Raw genomic sequence first — 24,682 nt, forward strand, 5'->3', positions numbered from 1 at the left:
TCAGGAGGCAGCTCTGCTCCACTTGAACTTTTAGGGACTCAGGCTAATGATGGTTTTGTTGTCTTTAACACATGACTTTCAAAGTTGTCTTCCCAGCAAAGGGGTGGGTCCACAGCTGATCCCTGTAGCAGCCTGCGCTCACCGCTTCCGCTCACATGCCACTGATTAGACTTTACTCCTGAGGCCACCTGTGGTTGCAAGGGAAGCTGCAACATTCAGTGCAAGGTGGACAGCCACATCCCAGCCTCAAGTTCATCACTTAATAAGGGATGCTGGTGGAAAACTAGTAGTCTCCATTACATTCCTTAAAAAGGGTCTGAAAGAATACAGAACAAGCCAGTTGCAGTTTTAATTTCAAGGTTAAGGAGGTTTTGAATGTTTCCTTTTTTTTTTTCTTTCTGCTTGTCGTTTTCCATTATGAACACGCATTTCTTTTGTAATAAGAAAAGAATTACACTTTACAAAAATCAGCCACTGAAACTACAGAAAGATTATTTCACTGGCAAATTTGCAGGATGCTTTGTTTTCTCTCTCTGAAAGAAGTGCACAAGCTTAAATGCCACCTAAATCGTTGTGTTGGTTTTTTTACTCGGAAACCTTCAGCTGGACCCCATTGTTTTTCACATTGAGTCTCAAGCCTTTGCTTAAATCTCAGAGCCCCCAAACCATCTGATCCCACCCTACCATCCGTCTTGATTTCTCACCTCTCTTCCTCTTTCCTCTGCTCTGGCCACTCGCCTCACTGTCCAAGAATCATGCCACACTTCTAATTCCATCCTTACCTTGGCTCATGTGCTGCCTCCAGCCTAAGCCAGTTTCTGCACACCCTTCAGGTCCCAGAGAACATCACCTCCCTCACGAAGCCTCCCTTGACTTCTCAACTTTTTCTCTGAGTTCCTTTGAAATAGAATTGGTGACACACTATGTATCACTTAAATGTTATTTTGCAAAAAAAATAAAAAATAAAAAATAAATAAAAATAAAAATAAATGTTATTTTGCATTTTGCTGGTATAGTATTACTCTTATCTCTCCCATTGTAAGCATCTTGTTTTGATGTTCCTTCATAGTGCCTAGCATGGGGTTGAAGACATAGTAGGTGCATAGTAGGTGCATACACTTCTCAATTAATTCCCATGTTCTGTGATCTATTGTTTTGAATAGGAGGTATTTTCATGGATGACATCTGCTTGATGACCAACTCTTTCCCATTCCTCACATGCTCCTCCCAGCTAAAAGGAAAATGTGAATTCAAATAAAGGAAGAAGGAAGAGTACATTATAGCAAAACCATACCCACCTGAGGGCAGCCTCAATGTGCTATTAGACACTACACTTCAGTGTTCATATTTTTAAATCCAACAATTTTCTGGCCATATACCACCTCCTTACCCATTGCCACTACACAGAACTCCATCCCAGAGAACACTGTACATACTTATCCTCGGTGGGATGGATATTAATCATGAAGTGAGTTCTGAAGTCCCACATGCCTCTTCTTTAAAGAGCGGACCCAATGGTCATCCAACGTTATGAAGACTTTAGTCACTGAGGCCACTGTCCTCTCAGAGCAGTGTCTCAGGCTGGGTCATTCTACCTTGCTAGCATGAGAATCAGAGAGGGGAAGGCAGGAGGGAGAGAGTTCTCTACAGAAATCAATGGTAGAAAGAGGTCTGTGATATCCATGCACATGGCTGCCTAGCTAACTCCAAAAAGCATCATGTGGCAAATGAAGAGCAAGGGCTTCCACTGCTGATCCTGGTCTTGCCAACCCCACCTGGCGGCTGCGTCTTCAAGTGGGAGAAGGAAGTGGGGAGCTAAGCAGCAGTTTGATTCAGGTAGGTGGGACTTGAGTCAATTAAAAAACCCCACAAATGTTACTAATCCCTGTTTTTAATTGTTCAAGTTTATAGTTCTGATAAGCTCAAAATTGTCTGAACATGTGAAGGATTTTGCTATTCTTAGAGGTTTTTTTTAGATGACAGAAAATTTAGCTGGCTTTGTGCTACAACAGCACTCTGTGTAGAACATACTAACTTTATATTTCTTGAACACATAAAGGTATCCATCCCATTCAGAATGCTATTTATACAGGCTGCCCTCAATTCCTCAAGGCAGTTTTTTTGTTGTTGGGTTTTTTTTGTTGTTGCTGTTCAAGGCACAATTTGAATGTGGACTTCGGGGAAAGGACTCTGAAAATACTCATTTGTATCCACAGTCCTTTGGCCACCCTTTCCATGTTGTTACTATTTGAGTGTCAAGGTTCACTGCCTCATCACTTTCTTTCAGAATCTTATGAGACTACATTTATTTCAAGTATAACAAACACACAGTCTTTCTCTGGTACCAGCCTGACACCACCCTTTGCCTCTTCTTTCTTATTCCCAGCAAGTCGTGCCCTGATCTATACTATGTCATAAACCTGCTCAGCTCAGTCGCCCGTCACGTGACACATGGCAAACACAGGTTTTATGCACATCAGTCTGAATTCCGCGGCACACTGTGGGCGGTGGGACTCCAGAAGAGGACCAGTTCCCTGGGTGTTGCAAATGGCCATCAGGCAAGAGTTGGGAGATGATTCTCTCCTTTCTGTCCCTGACTGCTTTAGTCCCCTTGCTCTTCTGATCATCTCTGTTCGTTGTCACATTGCCATTTCAGACTCAACGTTATTAGATTCCAGTCTAAAAATTTAGTCATGCTCACATCTCCGAGGAACCCTTCATTCTCCAACTTCTAGAAGTCTAACTAGGACCATTCTAATCTTACTAAGTCCTCAGGGTTGCCTACATGCCCTGATGTGAGTCCTCTCTTTTTCTAGTATGAGTCTTTCTCTGACCTTATGAGAGAGCCTAGCCTTAAGCAAGGTAACATCTCTACTTCAGTTTGGATGATGTCAGAAGCACAGTTGGGGATCTCTAGAAACTATTATATAAAAGAAATAATAATAATATTCCAGAAAATATTGATCATGACAATAACTTTGTTTAGTTAACATGGCCTTATTAGAATGTTCTCATCAAATTACCAATAGGGAACTTAAAGTCAACACATGTATCAAGTTTGGTGTTTTTATCTTATTTTATTTTTTTATGTTTTTAGCTTTGACTTTGAAAGAGAGCTGGTTTTCATCTCCCAAAGGAATAGCAATGTGCTATTGCTTCCACCTCCATGTGACATTTTAACTTGGGAACATATGGGGGAAGAAATGAAAATTGTAATTACTCTTCAAAATTACAAGAGCAGAAGACATAGTTTTAAAATCAACTTTAAATCAAAATAATGTAATTAGTATTGTTTGAGAATCTCTAAATGTTAAATATTTGCCATTAGAGCTTTACTGTTTGAAAAAGAAATTATACCATATTTTCTTAAGACTAGATCAGTTTCAACTGGCTATTTATAAGATTATCTTAAATAGTCTGACCAGTGGCAGTGCAGTGGATAGCACATTGACCTAGGATGCTGTGGTCCCAGGTTTGAAACCCCAAGGTCATGGCTTAAGCACAGATTTATCTGGCTTCAATTCGGGGTCACCAGCTTGAGCATGGGATCATCAACATGATCCCAAGATCACTGGCTTGAGCCCAAGGTCGCTGGTTTGAGCAGGGAGAGTCACTGACTAAGCTGGAGCCCCCCCCCCCCGCCTCCCTGCCAAGGCACATATGAGAACAATCAATGAGCAACTAAAGTGATGCAACTGTGAGTTGATGCTTCTCATCTCTCTCTTCCTGTCTGTCTCTTTCTCTCACCAAAAAAAAAAAAATTAAAAATTTTTATTGCCTTCAGAAGAAACCAAGAGTCCATTGTAGGGACTGACCTACCTCTCTGTCCATATCTCTGTGGGATAGGTGAAAATCCAATTGAAATTTTCATTGAGGCTTTTGGTTCTGGTTTCAACAGTGGGTAATTTTTAGTTGTTAGCTGATTAATCTTTGGAATGGTTAAACATGAATTAATGGATAACTGCAAAAGCCCATACTAACATGGCACTTATTGTTTGCTTAGCACTGTTCTAAGTGCTATAAACATATCTTAACTTATTTAATCCTCATAGAACCACCAACAGGTGGATACGCTCATTCATAGATAAGAAAATCTGAGATGCGAAGAGGAACTAACCCAATGTCTACAATAATACGTGAGAGACCAAGATGCACTCCCAGGAAGCTGGGCACTGAGTTTTAAATACCACACTTTAGTGCCAGAATGAATCACTAACAATCTTCCCCCCACCCCAGGATCTTTCCCCCCAGAAATATGAGTCTTCATGAGAAAGGATAGGTGAAAACGGCTGAGTGCGTGAGAAGACATTAATAAAGACACCAAAAGTTCAAATGATTTAAGATTACTCAATGAAGCAGGCAGGAAGAAACTGAGTAAGCACATTCAGAAGTATTACAGCCCTTGTCATTCTGGATTTAGTCTCCAACTGACAAAACACCCACTTCCTGCTGTAATTTCTGGATTCTGAATGATTACCAACTGGAAGTAAGGTTGATGGAACCAGGAGCCAGAGACGATGTACTTGGAGCATACGTGCACCATTCCGTAAACAACAGGCATGGTCTAGTTGGCCAAGCTTTCTGGCACCTCTTTGGTTCTACTAAAGGCTTAAGGTATAATGAAAGAATAGGTGAAGGAACAATAAACGTGACTTAACACCCTATCCAGCAAAGGCTCTTCACCAACTCCTCCCAGCTCACCATTGCCTAGGGCAAGCAAAGAATTCTCCATTCACTAATGCGGAGTTGCTTGTGTGGGCCAGTTTGTGGAAGGAAGTCTGTCCATGCTCACTCATGTTCTTCTTGCCTATGACAATCTTAGGCATCATAATTAGAATTTGCCCACATTTCCTTTTCTGAAAATGGAGATCCTATTTCATGTTCAGAAATGACCTCATGTTTCATCTTTGACATTTCAGAATAATTTTCAAGGATTTCTATTTAATTCCAGAATCGTAAAGGAAAGGGGAAAACAACCAATTCATTATGCCCTTGCCCTTTCTTGTCCCTTTATCTGAGGGTGGTCTGTTTTCTGAAAATGAAGGGAGAAACAATAATTATTTGTTGGAAGGCTGGATCCAGGCTCTACATTACAAAATGTGATTTACAGTCTTGGAGGGTAACAATCTGTCCACCTGTAAGTTTGATCTTCTTTATACAAGATGGATGAGCAGGGGGTTTTTAGAATTTAGTCTGTCTTACGTTGCACCCAATAATTCAAAGCCATTTGGAGTATTTTCCTGAGTCAGGAGCCTTGAAATGAAAATGCCACAAGTGTCAGTGAGACTGATGAGTAAGATCAACGCAAATTGCCACAGCTGGGGGGGAGGGAGGACATTAATTTAGCATTCTGTGTCTGCAAAAGACTGCATTTAGGGAGGACTTTCCAATACTAGACTAATGCACAATGTAATAAAATTCCATGTATTAGAATTCCTGGGGTAGATGGGGGGGGGGATCTTGTGGTTTTGTTTGTTACAGAATGTATCGCCCAGCAAATCATACTAATGCCAGGACCTAAACCATAAGGCAAGACTTAAATCACCCTTCAAGACCAGGTATCCCATAAGCCATTTATATTGTTTTCATCATTTCTTTGGTGGGTGGAAGTGTGGCAAAGTATACAGGCTATCCAATGCCTGGATAACTTTTATTGCATCTGCAAGGCTGTGTTGAGATATTCTGACACTGCAAGATTTATGGTGTGTTCGTGCATAAATTTATACTGACTTCTTTATAGCAGAGCAACAAGTGGGGGACTTTTTAAAAGATTAGTTTGTCTTATGATGCACCCAGTAATTCAGAATATTAAACAGAGGTCTGATTTATTCATTCCTAAAACTCTATCTAAATTTCCTTTTCATTGTCAAGTATATGATTAATACAAAGAACATTTTTCCTCACTCATCCCCAAAGTAGCTCAAATAACAAACAGCAAGAAGTTTAGAAGCATTGATCATCTCTCCTGCTTTCATATGTAGCTTTGAAAATGAGCTATTTACTGGTCATTAAATTACTTAAGGGTCAGAAATGCAGTCTTTTCATAGTGTTTCACAAGATAGACCAATAAATATGCATTCTTTCTGTAGTAGTCTACAAAACAGACTCATTCAGTCTGCTATTATTTCTAAATTGATATGCCCAGTCCATCAAAATCTCACTGGTGAAAGGGAGTATTGAGCATGCATGGCAGGTTGCTTCAGAGTTATTGATGGAGAGGTCACTGCCTTCGGCTTGTCTTTTTTCCCTCAGCCTAGCAAAAATGACCTACTGGCCACTAATCTTCAGACTCCTTTCATTTTTTGGTAGAGTTCTAGTAAGGAGGACCCTCTAGCCGAACCAAGATTATCTATCAAGAATTCTGCAATGAAGTGTGATTACAAACTTCCAGCAATTGACCAAACATCCGTCAAGCAGAAACACAAAAGTACCATGACTACAATGAAACCAGAGAAAGTGGGTCCCAGCAAACCCTCTCCAGGTGAGTAGCTGGTTTATGAAAATTCCAAATTCTAAAATCTCAGTATTAGTCGTAATGACAATCATCAAATTGGTGATGTTGGTCACACCAGTGGTCCCCAACCCCCAGGCCGTGGATCGGTTCCAGTCCTTGGGCCATTTGGTACCAGTCTGCAGAGAAAGAATAAATAACTTACATTATTTCTGTTTTATTTATATTTAAGTCTGAACGATGTTTTATTTTTTAAAAATGACCAGATTCCCTCTGTTACATTCGTCTAAGACTCACTCTCGACGCTTGTCTTGGTCACGTGATACATTTATCCATCCCACCCTAAAGGCCGGTCCGTGAAAATATTTTCTGACATTAAACCGGTCCGTGGCCTAAAAAAGGTTGGGGACCACTGGGTTACACCCAGTGCTTTCCAAGTGGCTAATTCAGGTTTTGAAGGGTCCTATGCTCTTATGCAAATGGTAAAATTCATTTTGAGAGTATCAGGTCAAGGCGGCATGGATTATGCAGAGTAACTGTCTCCACTGCCTGAATTTTCTGCCCAGTCATTGACTTTGTGTGGCACTTGCCTAGTGTTACCGCCTTTTCATCTCCACCCTTCAGGGTCAGGGGGATAAAGGCATTTGGCCTCAGGTATCAAGTTTTATGACTCAAGCAAGAGCATGAAGAGAAGCTTTCACAAGCATCTGAATGGTATAATTTATAGCCAAGAAAGAGAGTAATAAAGTCCTCCACTTCTGAGGTTGTCCTCTCCGGGAAAAAAGGGGCTTGCTTGATAAATCCTCCCTTTTGTGCAATTTGGTAAATAATTCACTCTTTAGCTGCCTTTGAAGCAAAGACCAGTCCTCTGCTTGAGGCTGGAGTGATTTAATAGTATCCAGAAAGGGGATAAATTCAACAGAAAGTTTAGAGTCCCTTGGGCTCATCCCCATCAGAGCCAGCATCTGTAGGACAAACTCGATTCCTCTGGAAACTGACTTCGAAGTTGGGGTAACTACTTGCAGTGCAATGAAAATGATCCAAATCAACTGCATAAGAATTCATAAATAGCACTCAATTCACTTACAACCAAGTCACAACTATTTCCTAATGCCAAATAGCTCTCTGTCATGCAACTACCTGTCCAATTAAGTCTTAATGCATTTTCAGAAAATGACAACTCTCGGGTTACCACCCACATTTTATTGCTTTTAATGAAGTAAAAAACAAGTGGACTTCCCAAATAATGTCCTTTCAGGTGAAGCCCCAAGTTTTTTTTTTCTTATTTAATCAGGAAAGAGTATCACCATAGTTAATTTCTCATTTTGAAGATTTTTAGTAGGAATTGCATTGTTCATTCAGCTGTTGAAGAAGGAAATAAGGCAGATAAGATTATTTCCCAAATATTTCAAAATACACGTTGTAATGTATTGAACTGTGGATACTCTTAATAGAAAAAATTAAATTTAAGTTTAACTAATGCAACTGCATTCACTTGATATAATTTTTAGCCTTTTTGCCAAAACTGGGTAACTGTTCACATGGCGTGCTTTGTCATCTGTGGAGAAAAATTATTAAAATGAACAGCGTAGGCTCACTCAATGATTTTAGCTTGTCTTATTAAAACAGATGTAAATTCTCCATACAGAACTTACAACACTGACAAAAAGGATGAATCAATTTACTTTGCATTCTATAAAACATTAAATTGGAAGAATTACTAGATTGCAAAATACCAAGGTAAAGGCAAGAGAGCCAAGTTGGCAGAAAGATAATCAATTTCATCAAAAGACGGATGTTACTTGTAGTAAAAATGCTTTGAAAACCAACAGTTTTATTGTAATATTATGGCCCCAGACCATGTTCCAGACCCAAGCAGCCATGAGCTGGACCATGGCCTGGCCGTCCAGCAAGCATAGCAGACCTGGTGACTGATGTCAGCTGCTACAGGCTGAATTTGTTGTGCAACAAACTGGGCTGATCAGGAAGTTGGCTAAAAGCAAAGCCTTGGTGAGTTAAGATCTGTTCCATTTACAGTGTGTGCGCACACTCACCCCTTAAGGAACCCCTGAGGTTCTTAATTAGCATAGCGAAATGAGAGCCTAGAGACAGAGCAAGAATTTAAGCTGAGTCCCTTCAGGAAAAGGTGAGTTGACTTACAGTGACAGCTCAGAAAATTCAGATAAATACCCTGCTATTATAGAAAAAAAGAAAAGGATTTGGGACCTGAATTAGGGGACACATTGATCCAATTCACCAGGTAAATTTATTGTTTCCTGCTTTTCTTCACCTTTGTAGAGAAATTATTTTCCTAAAGCATTTTGGGGGAAATCCAACATTGGCAGTAAGTCACCAAAACTTCTTCCCATGTCAGACCTCAGATTCTTTACAAAACCAGAGTATCAAATACAGTGAAATCCCTCTGCAGCATCTGCCTCATAGGTTAACCTTCCATACAGTGTTATGACAAAATTTTACCAAATAATTTAATGGAGAATGTGGCTTGACTTACATGCAAATCTATGCATTGATAAGCCATGTCATAAAAGAGCTTTTCCTTATATGTGAATTGCCATCTAGAACCCCTACAATGGCTGTTTATAATATAGGATCTCTCCATGTCCTCTACAACTACCTTTATAACTGAGAAGATTCCGATGTTCATTGTTCTTCACACTACTAGAAAGAATCTATGCATTTTAAATTAAGTTCATGTATTCCAGGGAACTGTTTCTAAATGAGTTGGCTTGTGCTCCTCCTCCTTCTCCCTCTCCACGGAGGGGGTGTGCAGTTTATGGGTGGACAAGTGCTTTGGAGTCTAAATACTTGGATTAGCATCTGGGCCCCATTTCTTACTTCCTATGTACCTTTGGGCAAGTGACCTCTTGTGCCTCAGTTTCCTCATCTGTAAAATAGGGAGTCACAACAGATCTCACCTGCTAGGATTACTGTGAAGAGTAAATGATAAAAATGTATGCTCAGCCATTTGAGTACTACCTGACACCATAAGCCCTTGATACAGTATAGCATTATGGATCTAGCACATAAGAGATGTATTTAGTTGGGAGAATAAACTAGAAAACTTTCTTTTCTTTGTCTTACTGTTGTCCTCATCCCCCTCCAATCTTTTTTTCCTTTGCCAAAAATCAGAGTTAATATTTTTAAAATCCTAACATAAATCAGGTCAAGACACTTTTACTACACTCTGAATTTCCAAAGCAGAACATCAAATAGAAATAGATGAATGATCAGAAAGCATTTCCCGAGCCGGAGATTTGCTTTATCTCCAAAAAGACACGGAAAATCCAGGCAGAGTCAAGACCCAGCTGGATCTGATGTGCAACTGATTCAGAAATTCTATTTCATGATCAAGGTGAACACTGATAGAGGGTGAGAAATAAGCCTAACAGAGTCACGTATTCTTATCTCAGATTTCTGTATGGATCAGTAAGTAGAACAGGAAGCAGGCCCAGCCAGTGCAGGGGGACAGGAAAGTGCAGGGAGTTACGGTGGCCTCAGGCTCCTGGACTCCTTCCTGCTCCCAGATCCCTCCCAGCCCCAGCCCAAGTTGAAAAGAAGCCACCTCTCCTTTCCAAAACACAGAGGGGCGTCCAAAGGCCACTGTGCTGTGGGGTTCTGGCTCCTGTAGTCCTAAAGTGCTCTCTACCCCAGCGCCGGGCACAGGGGAAGTGAAGGTGCCCTCTCCTGCCCTGCTGCCTCACCTAGAGCTTGGGCACAGTCCCCTAGTTATGTGCCAGGAAATCGGATCTGGATGGAGTCCTGGAAGACTGCTTCCAAAATCTTGCCCTTTAAAACAAAGCCAAGCATTCTCAAATTATCCTCACTTATTACGGAGTTCAATGTTAGTCATTTACCAGACTCAGATTTGTAGGAGTGGCAAAACCTATTCAGCCTAATAGTGGCTTATCATGAAGACATGTTCTTATAAAACTGAGAAAAAGAGAATTCAGATCTATAAAGATAAATATCTAAAATAACTGTGGCCTCTTTTGAACTGGAAAACATCTATCTGGAGAGGAGTTTGGAAGAAAAAGCTGAGGCAAATTCCAAATCTTTATAACTTACCTTGCAAATAAATTCTGATGAAGATTTTCTCTGAAAGGCCAAGGCTAATGGGTTTCCAGGCAAGTCTGCTGGTGTCCAACAACTTTCCGAGCTATCTGTCCAAGTTAGAAAACAACCAACATAGTGAATGCTCCCATTTTTATACAGATCACCATAATTCTGTCCATTTACGGTAATGCTTCCAAGTCACAGAGGGGCAGAATTTGAAGTCCTGGCTCAGAATCCTAATCCACCACTTTATAGCCCTATAAATGTGAACTGGCAGCTTCTCCAAACTGTTTCCTCATCAGCAAAATGGAGTTATTACCTGCCTTGCCAGGTAGACAGGAGAACTAAAATCCTGGATGTAGATGAGGCCTCCTTCTGCTTATGAAGCCTGCCCCCAACCCCACATGCTGCTTGCTCTCAGGTTAGCATCTTTATAAGAGAAATTGTAGTTTGAGATGTAGAAGAGGTTATAACTTGATTATAAAATCTTTTAACTATTTATCAATAGACATCCATTTATCCAGTACCTATGGGGTGCTGGCAGATACAGTCAGCTGCCCTCATTGCTCCGGGCGTGTGACCCAGGCTGTGCTGGTTCTCTCACCGATCGCTCGTTCACTGCACGCTCACCTGCAGCCACCGCCTGGGTGCTGGGCATACAGAAATAGAACACACAGGGCCTGCCTCCAGGGGCTCACAGCCTACAGGGAGGGCAGGACACCAGCATGCCCTGACCAAGGGAAGTTCTAAGAGCTTTGAGTGGGGTGAAACCCCTGAAGGACAGGGGATTTAGCCAGGGGAGGAAGGCAAGAAAGATGTGCCCAGCAGGATATACTGATGTGCAAAGGCATGGAGAGGAGAGAGGACAAGGAAGAGAGAAAGAGAGGTAGAGAGAGACCGACAGATCCTCTAGGGCCTTCCTTGTGTCTCCAAGTGTCCCCAGACTAGGAGCACCACCTGACAGCTTGCTAGAAACACAGAACCTCATGTCCCAACCCAGACTTACTGAATCAGAACCTCCTTTAACAAGACCTCTGCACATTTGAGTTTGAGAAGCTCTGGTTTGGGTCAGGCACTCTACTTCATTAGGAAGTGTAGAGTAGAAAGCTGACACCTGATAGGCAGGCAAGGACCAGGTCCCCAAGGGCCTTGAATGTCATGTTGAGGGTGAGAGGGTATCAGCCAAGAACGGAGGCTAAGCAGGGAGCGATATGACCAGACTGGCATTTTTCAAAGCTGACGGCTGAAGCACAGAAGGTGGACTGGCTGGGAGAGCGAGGACAGTCAGACCCTGGTTGGGAGGGCGAAGAGAGTCAGACCCAGGCCGAGAGACCAGACAAGCAGCAGCTGCCGTGGACCCGGAGAGAAATGAGAAGGGCTTAACCAGGAGCAAAAGCAGAGGGCATAGGTGTGATGTTGGTGGCTGAGGCCAGTCGGTTCACACTGGATTCGGGAAGACAGTAGAGAAACTGTGGGGCCAGAAAGCGTTGGCCCATTCCGTTTAATAAACCCTCGCAATGGCAGACAAGCAAACAGGCAGGGGAAACCACCTCTCACAGCAAGTGAACGAACAGCAAAAATGACTCCTCACAGTGGCAGTCAAGACCCATAGCCTTACATAGATTATACACAGGTGGCACTGCCACAGGCTCACGTGCTAATCAAGCAAAGTGCTTGCAGCCAGTAAACTAACAAGCAAGCCTAACACAGCTGGTTTCCCAACAATAGGGAAGAGGGCGTGGGCTTGAGGGATGTTGAAGGACATAAACCTGGCAGAACTTGGTGACTGTGGGTTGAGGGGATAAGGAAAAAGGAAGAATCAAGGGAAATCTAGAGTACTGGCCCGGAAAATGAGACCTTTGGCAAGGCTGAGGAAGTGAGAAAAGGAAAGGTCCCATTCTGTGGGCGCCATCTCTGAGGGGCAGGCCGGAGGGCCAGGAGGACATGCCAGGAAGCACCAGGTACCCAGGCCTGCTGCTCAGCACAGATCCTGCCACCAGGAGAAATCCAAGGGTCTACAGTGTAGAAGAGGCCACTGGAAACACAAAAGTCTCCCCTGCGAGAGTGGATGGAGTAAGAAGAGAGACGATGAAGGAACCTTGGGGGATAAGAACAGTTAAGGGAAGAATGGGGGAAGACATCTCCAGAGAAATGATCAGAGAAGTAGGAACCACTCAGTGCAGGAGCCAAGGGGGCCATTTGGAAAGGAAGGAGTGGACAGTAGCGTCAGCTACTACAGAGAATTCAAGTAAATAAGGACCGAGACTCTTCTTCTCCACCCCCCTCCATTACAGGGATGGCCATATGTGAGGCAGCTGTGTTAGGCTTGCTCGCTGGTGTGCCGGCTGCAAGCACTTTGCCTGATTGGTGCATGGGTGCGTAGCAGCACCACATGTGTATAGCCTATATAAAGTGGGTGCTTGCGCTCAGGAGAGATGGGGGATTGCCGATTGCCGATTGCCTGCCACTGTGAGGGGCCATTCTTGCTGTTTGTTTGCCTGAGAAGCGGTTTTCCCCTGCCTGTGTGCTTGTCCGCCGTTGTAAGGCTTTATTAAATGGAATGGCCCAATGCTTTTTGGTTCTGCAGTTCCTCTACCATCTGCCCAAATCCAATGTGGACCTGCCTGGCGTTGGCCACCAGCGTTACACCATACCTCAGAGATGCTGCGGGTTCGGTTTCAGACCCCAAAGTAAAGCAACTATCACAATACAGTGAGTTGTAATCTTTTTGCTGGTGAAGGGTCTTGCCTTTCATTGAAAACAAAAACAAAAACACAACACATACAAAGTGCAACAGAGGAAAGCACAGTAAAACAAGGTATGCCTTTAATAACTTTCAACTGGATGATAACAGTGATGGCATTTTAGAATTGGAACTGACTTTAGCTATAGCATTTCCTAAACTTCTGTGATGATAAGAATCACCAGGGAGGTGCTTAATTAAAAGACAGCAATCTGGTTCCTGTTCCTGACCCAGAGCATCAGAATCTCCAGAGAAGGGGCCAGCTGCAAAACCAGGCTTTTAACAAGCAGCTCCAGGTGATTCTCACAGAGGTTTGAGCACCTGGCACCTAGTGAGGCTGATCAACTGCAGGTTCTGGTTTGGTAGGTTTGGATGGTCTGGCTTTCTGCATTTCTCAGAGGCTCCTAGGTGCTGTCCATGCTGCTGGTCCAAGGGCCACTCTTGGAGGAGAAAGGCTAGAGAGAACACCTGTCTCATTTTGCAGATGAGGAAACAGGTTTCAGGAAGGAAAGCAGTTGATCCAAGGTGACCCAGCAGCCTAGTGGCAGAGCGGAGAGATTTATCATGTGTGAGGGGGTCTCTCTGCTTGTGACTGCTCCTCCAGGTGCCCGTATTCTGCCTCCAGCTAAGTTGGCAGATTGTCTGTGAGGTTGGTGAACAAATCATTAATGTCCCTTGGACACCTCTCTCATCCACCTGCTTTCCCACCTCGGCCCCTCTCCCTCCTCGTGATCCCACCAGGGTCTCTCTGCTTCGTTCTCTTTTCCCAAGCTTCCTCTCTGCAGCAGAAAGGCCAGATTAAGGCATGACCACCACCTCCAACCAGCGGCAGCTGGAGGGCTGAGGGGCAGAAGGAGCCTTACCTAAGTGAGACCCCGCCGGCCACCGTATGTTGCTGCCAGAACAGCTCATTAGACGGACTGCGGGAGCTGAGAAGGGGCCCAGAGCTTCCATGGGGAACTTAGTAGGGGAAGAACTTTCTAGCATCTGTCAGAGATGCCACTATTGGCTGGAAGAGGGTGTGATGGTTGATGACATTTCCCTGGTTAACTCTTCAGTGACCTTGAGGTCCCAGCTGAGGTGCCTCCTGCCCCGTGACAACTGGAGAGGTCATGCCCAAAGAACAATTTTTCAGTTTTAATTCATTCACATTTTTTATGTCCTTTCTCACTGTGAGTGCTGCTTCCTGACTGCTCTTTTTCTTTTGTGCAGGTGACAGCAGCGAGCACCCCCTGTTCTGTGTTGAATATTCCCCTTACTGCTCCGTCTTTGCTTTCTCCCCTGTCCAGCAGCCCAATACCAATTACTGCTGCCTCCTCCTGCCACTCGTGCCACCTGCCACCCCAGTGGCCCAGGACCCTTCCTCCCAAGCCCGTCCTGTTCCCTCTCCCTCCTTGTTGAGGAACCCCTGCTCATCGGGCCCCGTTCCCGAGTCTCCAGCAGCCCTGTGCTATTTCCCGGTCTCCTGCCCCACTCCGGCAGAGACCCCTGTGCTGTGCCTGCCCAGCCCCAGGAGGCCCAGTAGAATTTACCTCCTGTGGTAAGTCGCCCTCAGTGAGGCATGCAGCACAGTGGAATCGGGGAGAGGGGACGTCAGGCTTCCCGAAGGCAGTGGGCAGGAGGGGCCCAGAGGACAATGCCATGACAACACCAGGTGTGCAGGGGAGGAGCAGGAAGACCAGACCGCGGCTGCCACTTCATCCAATCCTCTTCTAGCACTGAGGAGTGAGCGACCAATAAAATCTGGTCATCTCTCCAGACTCGTTTGATTTCTTCACTCCTGTGTCTGGCACTCTCTGGAACGTTACCACCGGAAACCAGCCGGGCTCTTGTGGCTGATCAGCCCCTGGGCTCTGAGCATGTGCCCGCTCCAGGCAGCCCTGGGACAGGCGCCAGGGCAGGGACTTCGGAAAACATGCTGGAACTGAAAACCTGTTCAGAACTACACTGAGTGGGGACAAATTAAAGGGCTCAGTCGCTGTTTACGTTCCCTTTCCTGCCTACTTATTAGGCACCTCATTTCCCCAAATCAAAAATCCCACCTCCTGGGTTCTAAAATAAAACATATTTATGGTACATACCGTAATTAAGCTTTAATGGAGATCTCCTCTGGGCACGTAAAACAACACACATTCCCGCACACTCCAGCAGGCAGATCTACGCGGTCTGTTATTTGTGACCGCACAGAAAGCTGCCTATTACAGTGGGGCAACCCCAGCACTGCTAATTCTTCCCAGCAGCTAAAAGAAGCAATTAAAAAAAAATTTAAGGCATCTCTTAGACTCTTGGCACCTCCTAGGCACCAAGCGTCCAAGTCAAGATAGAGTGGGTAGGGCAAAGGGTCAGGAACGGTGTTTTTCACTTTCTCATTCTCTTCGGCTTTGTCTATTGAGAACCGTATTACGGCAAGCGATGTGAGTCATTGAACAATCAGCAGGTGCAGTGGGCCTGCTTCCCGGTCGTCAGGGCCTGTGTCATTTTGAGATTTCTACCTTTATTTTCCTTCCTGGTCAAATTAAGAACTGTTCTGTCAACGGTTACATTCAAGAGAACTGAGGCAAGACACCTTTTATCTCAACAGTGATGGGTTTCTTTGCTAGTAGAGGATTCGCCATGCCCAGACCCTACCAAAAGTCCGGGTTTCACCTTGTCCAAAGTAAACCACAGTTCTCCTAAAGTTCACTTACAAACATCAGGATTTCGAGTTGCTGGTGGTGAAACTGCTGAACACAACCCCCTCCCTTCTCTGTAAGGCAAAGGGCCTGCCCTACCACCTGAAGAGGGAGTTATAGTTCACCTCCCAGTGTAAACGTTCCTTGGTATTCCTCAGACTAACATATGTACCATGCCGTGGTGAGGGCCATGCCGTGGTGAGGGCCATCCCTGGAAAGGCCCCCAAGGCCTGACGTTTGGTTCACTTGGGGAAGTGGGGGAAGTGACTAGGAACTGCAGTCCGGGAACATACAGACTATGTGATCTGTTGTAGGTCATCTAATGTATGCCTGCAGCTGCAGATGGAGAAGGACTGTTTCACCAAAGTTTGCTTTCCAGACCCTAAGCGTTCCACAGGGCCGTCAGTGGTGCGGCCAAATCCGATTATAACCTTGAAGGGCAGACCAAGATGTCTTACTCATCTTTGTGAACCCTCAAATTATTGCATAGCAAAGACACACAGGTATTTGTCGAACAAATTATAAGAAGAGAGTTGCTATTTGCCTTTAGGATTTTGTAAAAGGATTGAGGGAGTCAGGAATGAAGGTTACTCAGTAAGTTATTCTCGACCTCATAGAGTCAGCATGACAATGAGTTTCTGGTCCAACTTAGTTTTCTCATGGGAGTGACTTCAGATTTCCAAATATTATTGGTATCATTATCACTATTTACGGTAGAAGCAGCGGTTATCATTTTTAGTAGCTAATAGGTTCCAGACACTGAGTTAAACCATGTGCATACACTATTGCTAAACTTTACACCAATTAAACAAGGCAGGATATTCCCATTTCACAGTTGCAGATACTGAGGTTCCAATTGCCAAAGGTCAGAGGATCCTGCCTGAACTACCAGTGGTGATTTCTTCGCTGGTAAAAGAGTCTCTAGTCATTCAGCTTTAGTACTTTAGTTTTCTGAAAACTTGATTAGAGGAGACATGGTAATGGAAATCATTTAAGAGTACCACTGCTTTGAAGAAAGCCCTTTTTTGAATAAGAAAACAAAATGACTTGTTACCTCAAGCCACCTTGGGTGTTTTGCACACACACACACACACACACACACACACACACACACACACAAATTGTTCTGCTTCTGGAAATCCCCATAGTTTCAGCTAAATGCATCTTCTCCAGTCCTGCAAATCACACTAGGCAAGTTTTATTTGTCTGCAGGAGAGAGTGAGGCAACACACAGGCTGGCTAAAGACAGCAGCCTCGTCCTTAAGGACCTAACAGTCCAGTTGAAGAGAGAAGACACACACATTAGGCAATTCTAGAATATTTAAATGCTAAAGTCCATAGAACCCTGGAAGCCCTCGCCAAGGCAGAGTCAGAGCAGACTCGGTGGACATAAAATTGGAAACAGACCTTGAAGGACCTACTGGCTGGCAGGTCCTCTGAGAAGGGGATCGCTGCCCCTGAGGGTGTGAGGGCATGTGGATAAGGAGGGGGCTGGGGGGTTGTGGGCATTGTGTTCTGCTGCCTGGGCTGAGAAGGAAATTTGAATATTCTTCTGGGATTCCTGATGGAAATCAAAATAAAATGCTTGTGACCAGGACCTTTAGGCTGGGTCCCAAATCTGCACTGGACTTGGCCTGAGCCCCACACTGGCCCCTTCCCTGATCTTCCCTGTATCTTCCTCTGTAAATAAGAATCTGGCTGCTTCCTTGAGCCCTGTCAATCAGGTGAGAAGTACGAGGCAGATGTTGACTTCTGGGAGCTGGGGAGGCACGAGGCCTTGAGGAGAAGCCTCTGGATCAGAGGAAAGCACCTCTTGGTGTTGAGAAAGTGCCTCCCTGTTTTCTGTGTTGGGTCCCTTATTGTAAAGCCCCCTAATCCTCCCTGTCACCGTTCTCTGCTCACTCTTTTCTTGGTCAGTGGCATTGTGTCAAATCACCACCCTCCACCCTCATTTTCTAAAGAAGTTTCTTTTTTCTTGTCATGCCCGCAGCCTCTCTGAGCTCCAACAACTTGTCCTGGGCTGGAACCGACACCACCAGCAGCTTTTCTCTTCCAATAAGTTCCCTTGGAACATGATCGTGGCTTGGGGCACAGAACCCACTGCCTCCCCCTCCCGGGACCTGTCAGGGAAAGTAGGTAGCATCCAGTCATTATATTAAACTAGGCTGCATGGACTGCCAAGGAGAACTGCCTTTCTTTCCCGAATCTGGATGCAAAGTATTCACGCAACTGCAACTTAAACTCTGGGACATAAATCCAGTTGTCTTCATATGCCAAGAAAGGCTGCTCTCTCGCACACAACTCGGGGACTTCTCCCAGCTCTACCCCTGTTGCCTACTGGCTATGGCTATTTGTGAAATTTCTGAGCTGTCCAAATGGGGATGAGCCAGGAAAATTCTCTTGGAAAGATTTAGTCCAGATATTCACAATTTTAACTGCTTGTGAACTCCAGAACATGTAGAGACGCTTATAAAATACCGAAACACTCTTCCATGCTCATGTGCACTGATGCTTAAAACCTGTGAAGAAAGGTCTGACCAGGTGGTGGCGTGGTAGATAGAGCATTGACCTGGGACACAGAGGACCCAGGTTTGAAACCCAGAGGACCCAGATTCAAAACCTTGACGTCGCCAGCTTGAGTGTGGGCTCACCAGCTTGAGTGCGGTGTTGCCGCCTTGAGTATGGTATCATAGACATGGCCCCATGGTCACTGGCTTGAGCCCAAAGGTCGCTAGCTTGAAGCCTAAGGTCACTGGCTTGAGCAAGGGGTCACTGGCTCAGCTATAGTCCCCTTCATCTCCCCACTCCCAGTCAAGGCACATATGAGAAAGCAATCAATGAACAACTAAGGTGCCTCAACAAAGAATTGATGCTTCTCATCTCTCTTCCTTCCCCTTCCTATCTGTCTGTCTCTTTCCCTGCCTGTGTCCCACCTCAAAAAAAAGTATGAAGAAGGAAGGTGAGATTATTCATACCAATCAGTAACCTAATTAAAAAATGTAAATTTAAAATATATATATATATATATATATATATATATATATTTATTTATTTATTTATTGGGCACTCAATCCATGTTATCACTCTGCTATTGTCTTTCTGTGAGTGTATCATCGCAGCACAACAGTGGGGAGCACAAAGATGAGAAAAAAGGGTATATGGTCCCCAGTATCTGGGGACCCTTCTGGAAAGCCGTGTTAGCTGCCAGCAAACAACTTGAGGAAAAGGATATACGGTACAAACCATGCTGTGGTGCAAATTTGAATGACAGGGAAGGAGCAGGGCCTTTGTGTGTCCTGACTGTACAAGGCTCTTGGCAGTGTTACCAACAGGCCTACCCCAACATTAATGAACTAGAAGCTAAAAACTTCTTAGCAAAATAAAAGACATTGCAGGTGTCATAGGGGCTCATTCATAATGCTGATAACAGTCTTGTGAAGTAGGGATTATTACTTCCACAGGACAGTTGGGGAAACTGTGGCTTCAAGAAGTGAATTGATTTGCCCAAGCCACGTGGCTATGAGGGCATGGAGCCAGGCTTCAAATCCAACTCTCTTCTGGTCTCCTGGCTCCATTCTCTCAACTGCCTTCCCTACTGCCATCTCTGTGAGCATTCTTTACCTAGAACATGTTTCCCTGTAAAAAATTCATTACTGAAAGTTCATTTGCACCTTTCAGGAGCCCAGTCACCACAAATTTTATCAAGAAAGAGGAGGCCAAACCTGAGGAGACTGACGGTCAGCCCACACATGCAGAGCACAAGAGTGTCTGGGGACAGAAGCAAACAGAAGTCACAGCCGCCAGCAAAGGCGCCAGCTCTCAGGGGAGCAGGTGAGGACCTGTGCCTCGTACATCTTTGTCTTCGGAGAGAAGTGACTTGTGCTGTCACCCAATGAATTCTATAGGGTTTTTAGACACTTGTGCTTTTATGTGAAGGAGAATGTACCTTCAAGTGAAACACAAAGCAAACGGTTTTTAAAGTAAACCATTGGCTCTAGTTTAGTTCTCCAAGGGAGGTTGGTCAGGAAAGGCAGAGCATGGGAGAATTTACTTTCTATTTGTCTCTGTTATTACTCCAGAGCATGAGTATCGTGGTTTTAAGTGGCTGCCTGCCAGTAGGTTTCCAGAGAGGGCATCTGGACGTTGGGTGTTGAATTCAGGGTGGGGTGGGGGGTTGCAGAGCAGTCTGCAGCTCTGGAAACAGCTTGCTTAGCCACAGCTCCTCCCCACCTCCCAGCAGTGTCTGTGAGTGGCGACTGCTCACCTCCCACAGGGCTCTTCCCCCTCTGATCCAGGGTGTCAAGATTTTACTGTGTAAGGAATAACATTAAAATGAATATATGTTTTATTTCAAAAGACTGGTTGGGTAGACACCACCTCTTTGAATCCTGAGCATTCATCCTCTGGCCCAAGCCATGATGCTCTGCTAACCACATCACCCTCTCCTGTGGAGGCAGGAGGACAGGACCTAAGGAGCCCCTCATGGGACTCAAGGAAAGCCACACATGACAGCCAACCGTGCCATGAACCCGTTCTTCCCCTTGGATAAACCACTGAGCATCACATTTCCTTGCCACCTGCTGAACTCAGTAGCCTTTATTTTAAAAATATAACATATAGTGTGGTGGACACCGGTAAATACAGAACATGATAATATTTGGATGGCTTGGAATTCAGTGTAATTAGAGCACATGTAAACCTGTAGCAATTAGACATCCACAGGACCCACTGATATAACTTAGCCTCCTGTACGGAAGGGCAGACCTCACTTCTGATTCCAGCTCTTCTTTCTCCTAGAGGTGGTCAAATGGCCACTCTGGGCTACTGTTCCTTGTCTTAAAATAAGGATGATAAAATCTATCTCATTTCATTGCTATAATAACTAAAGGAAATAATATAACAACCAGCACCTGACTATAGTGGGCAGTGAACTGTTATTAGTTTCTCTCCTGCCACCTCCCCAGTGGCCCTCCCTAAACTCTTGAATATTATTTAAAAAGTGAAGTTCCCCACACATGAAACGTTCCTGGACCCATGAGGCTCATACAATCCCCCACTTGCACCCAGAAGACACCTTGCATTATCCTGAGATTCATTGAGAATTTGTCCCAATTTTCTATTATTACCCAGGGCTCCTTATCTTCTTGCAATTATTTTCTCACTAATCTCTCTTCAGTTCTGATTTTCACATTCCAAAATGGTTTGCATAAACTGGAGTAGAGGCCAGATGTTTAAATTGTATCGGAAATTTGAAGCAACTGTGACAAAGAGGTATTATATAGAAAGCTCTTACAAATCAGTAAAAAAAAACCACATTAATACCTAATAGAAAAATGGGGAAGAGGCATAGCAAACAATTTCACAGAAGAAATACAGGTAGCTAGTAAACATTTGGAAGGAAAAAAGTTCAACCTCACTAATAAATGTAAATTTGTACAAGAAAACTTTGGCCTACTGAATTAAGGTTTTAAAAATAATACTCAATCCTGGCAGTGAAACTAACAACCAACATTTCCCGTGTACTGTTGTATCAGATGCTATGCCAAGCCCTGTAACACGGCTGTGAGAAATGTTTTCATACTCTACCTGTAGGGTAACTCAGTACAAACCAGATTTTTTAAAAAATTTATTCATTGAATTTAGAGAGAGAGGAAGGGAGAGAGAGAGAGAGAAAGACAGAAACATCTATCTGTCTCCTTACGTGCACTGACCAGGAATCAAACTGGTACCCTTTGTCTGTTGGAATGATGCTCTAATCAACCAAACCATCCAGTCAGGGCCAAACCAGATTTTGTCAACATGCGTCAATGGTCTTTAGAGTTTGTATCTTTTGACCTTGCACTTCCATGTCCTATAAATCTATTCTAAGAAAATAAGACAGGGAGTTAAAGATGTATGAGCAAGGACATTCATCACGGTGTAATATGTGGCAGCAAAAAACCCTCAAAACAATCTATATACTAATGATAGAATAGTTAAACAATTACTATACAATTATATAATGTACCTTTATACCAGGAGTCGGGAACCTATGGCTCACAAGCCAGACGTGGCTCTTTTGATGGCTGCATCTGGCTCACAGACAAATCTTTAATAAAAAAAAATAACAACATTAAAAAGATAAAACATTCTCATGTATTACAATCCATTCATTTCCTACTGCTCATGTTCATGGTTGCGGGTGGCTGGAGCCAATCACAGCTGTCGTCTGGGGCAACATCAAACTTTTATTGGATAATGCGTAACGTACACGCGTCATTGTATGGCTCTCATGGAATTACATTTTAAAATATGTGGCGTTCATGGCTCTCTCAGCCAAAAAGTTTCCCAACCCCTGCTTTATCCTATAATTAATATCATGTTCTTAATAATTAATGGTGGGAGATAATGCTTATAATAAAAGTTTTAGGAAGAGAAAGCAGGACATAAAGTTGTATACCCAAATAGTCTAATTTTGTTTTTTAAAACTATTTCCAGGTGAGAGAGAACCCCAAATGCCTGCAGGAAGTAGGCAGGTGCAGCAGGAGGCATTCTTTTTTTTTTTTTTTTTTTTTTTTTTTTTTTTTTTTTTTTTTTTTTTTAATACTCTCTGTATTTTTTTCAATTTTTTTTTTAATTTTTATTTATTTATTCATTTTAGAGAGGAGAGAGAGAGAGAGAGAGAGAGAGAGAGAGAGAGAGAGAGATGTGCCTTGACCAGGCAAGCCCAGGGTTTCAAACCGGCGACCTCAGCATTCCAGGTCGACACTTTATCCACTGCGCCACCACAGGTCAGGCCAGCAGGAGGCATTCTTGAGGGCTGAGGGCCAGGGGCGAACCAGCACAGACACACCCCCACCTGCAGGTGCTAACTGGGGGCTTAAGTGCGGAGCCAGACACACTGCAAGATGAGAGTAGCTCGGGGACCTTGAGTCTGCAATCCACCCCTGCAATCCAGAACAGCAGCAGTGGTCATCTGGGTTTGGGATTTGGGGTGGTTTTTCCTTCTCCTTCATCCTCTTCTGTATTTTCCAAATTTTCTGTGATGAATATTGACTACTTTTATAACCAGAGGGAAATGATTAAAATGATATGGCTGTCAAAATGTAGAAAACTATTGGCCAAGCAGGTGAACAAGTCTAGATCAATGACAGCCTTAGGGCAGACAGATGCTTTTTCTGGCTTCCTCCCTTTGCACCTAGAACGTTCCACTGCACCCAGTTGAACTGCTGGGAGGGGCAGGCACTCCATTCATGGCTGGAGCCCAGGCAGGGCCTTAGAGAGGCCTCACAGCCTCTGTGGGGCTGCTCTATGAATAGCACGTCCCGGCATACCAAACGGGTGTTTATGCCCAGGCCTAGAACTACGAAATCTGCTCCCTATTTGACAGATACAAGAAATAGGGTTAAAATAACATAAATATAGAATGGCACAGTCTGCCACCTTTAGGGGAAACACACACACACACACACACACACACACACACACACACACACGCATGCACGCACCAGTGAAGCACTGACAGAATTTTTTTCAGGGGAAGGCAGTTTTGGTGACAAGGAGTGGGGGAGATGCATTTCCTGAGGTGTTTTGTAGCCACAGGCACTTAGCCTATGACTCCTCCTGCCCCAGAGGCTGGTGTCACCAGTTGACAGCATGGTGGCTTCTATGAAATAAGCTTATGGTTCCTGTTGAGTTTCCAGTTAATGTTTTTGCAGAAGGTGCCCTTGATGATTCTTTTGCCTGTTAGGTGTCTCTCACAGCCTGAACTGAATTGGCTCTGGGCAGAGAGTGCAGTTCCCGCCATCCAGCAGGTTCTGTGTGTTCAGGGAGCTACTAGAAGATTCTGGCTCCAGCACTCAGCCCAGTCTGGGTGGGCACGCCAGCTGCCCGCCTAGGCATACACAGCCAGGTGCTTGGGCAGCCTGGCATTGCCAATACGTCCCTTGCTGGGTTTTATAAAACCTTTGAGGGGCCTGATAGTATAGCTTAAATGATTTCTAGAAGAGCTGATGAGTAAAGATTCGTACTGCCTTGCTGACTGTCCCCTGCAGCTCACAATAAAAGAGGCTTACAGAACATTAGGACATTAGAGAAGTGAGCTGGTGCTCCCCTGAGAGGCCTCAATTAAAGTGAGTCAGTATTGACTTGGCCTTTGGCTGAGCCAGACATGCTCAGAGGATTTGCATTTCACCTGCCTGAGCTGTATCACACAGGCCTTCCTGAACCTGTGGAGTCCTGTCTACTTTACCATGCAAACCATGAACCACTTTAGAAACCAGATGATAAGGATAGCAGGGCCTCATCAGGTCCTGTAGACTAGCAGCCACGGGAACTGAGGGAGAAGGCCAAAGTCAGGAGGGAACAAAGGTAAGTGGGATCGGAGAAGTACTTTCAGTGTCCTATGCATGCCACCTGACCAGGTGGTGGTGCAGTGGATAGAGTGTCGGACTGGGATGCAGAGGACCCAGGTTCAAAACCCTAAGGTTGCGGCTTGAACAAACAGGCTAACCAGCCTGAGCGTGGGGTCACTGGCTTGAGTGTGGGATTATAGACATGACCCCATGGTCACTGGCTTGAGCCCAAGGTCTCTGGCTTGAGCAAGGGGTCACTTGCTCTGCTGTCGCCCCCTGGTCAAGGCACATTTGAGAAAGCACTCAATGAACAACTAAGGAGACTAAGGAGCCACAATGAAAAACTGATGCTTCTCATCTCTCTCCCTTCCTGTCTGCACCTATCTGTCACTCTCTCTGTCTATCTGTC

General features: G+C 44.4%; 1 protein-coding gene and 1 long non-coding RNA gene across 3 annotated transcripts in view; one reads left to right on the forward strand and one right to left on the reverse strand.

The window, feature by feature from the left end:
- The window catches only part of MARCHF10 (membrane associated ring-CH-type finger 10), a 102,679-nt gene that overhangs the window by 37,665 nt on the left and 40,332 nt on the right, over positions 1 to 24,682 (forward strand). The window contains exons 4-5 of the mRNA XM_066364306.1: positions 6,310 to 6,481; positions 19,619 to 19,771. Of these exons, the coding sequence (XP_066220403.1) occupies positions 6,310 to 6,481; positions 19,619 to 19,771 (325 nt within the window). The remainder of the gene's footprint in view (positions 1 to 6,309; positions 6,482 to 19,618; positions 19,772 to 24,682) is intronic.
- Positions 10,575 to 15,192, reverse strand: LOC136391416 (uncharacterized). 2 transcript variants are annotated; one of them, XR_010748852.1, is made up of 3 exons: positions 14,801 to 15,192; positions 14,132 to 14,369; positions 10,575 to 10,632 (listed from the first exon to the last, which is right to left on the reverse strand). It is a non-coding gene; the product is annotated as an uncharacterized lncRNA (long non-coding RNA). The 2 variants fall into 2 exon arrangements; XR_010748853.1 differs by lacking the exon at positions 10,575 to 10,632 and adding an exon at positions 13,391 to 13,910.

This window comes from Saccopteryx leptura, chromosome 2, assembly GCF_036850995.1.
Source record: "Saccopteryx leptura isolate mSacLep1 chromosome 2, mSacLep1_pri_phased_curated, whole genome shotgun sequence".
Taxonomy (NCBI): Eukaryota; Metazoa; Chordata; class Mammalia; order Chiroptera; family Emballonuridae; genus Saccopteryx; species Saccopteryx leptura.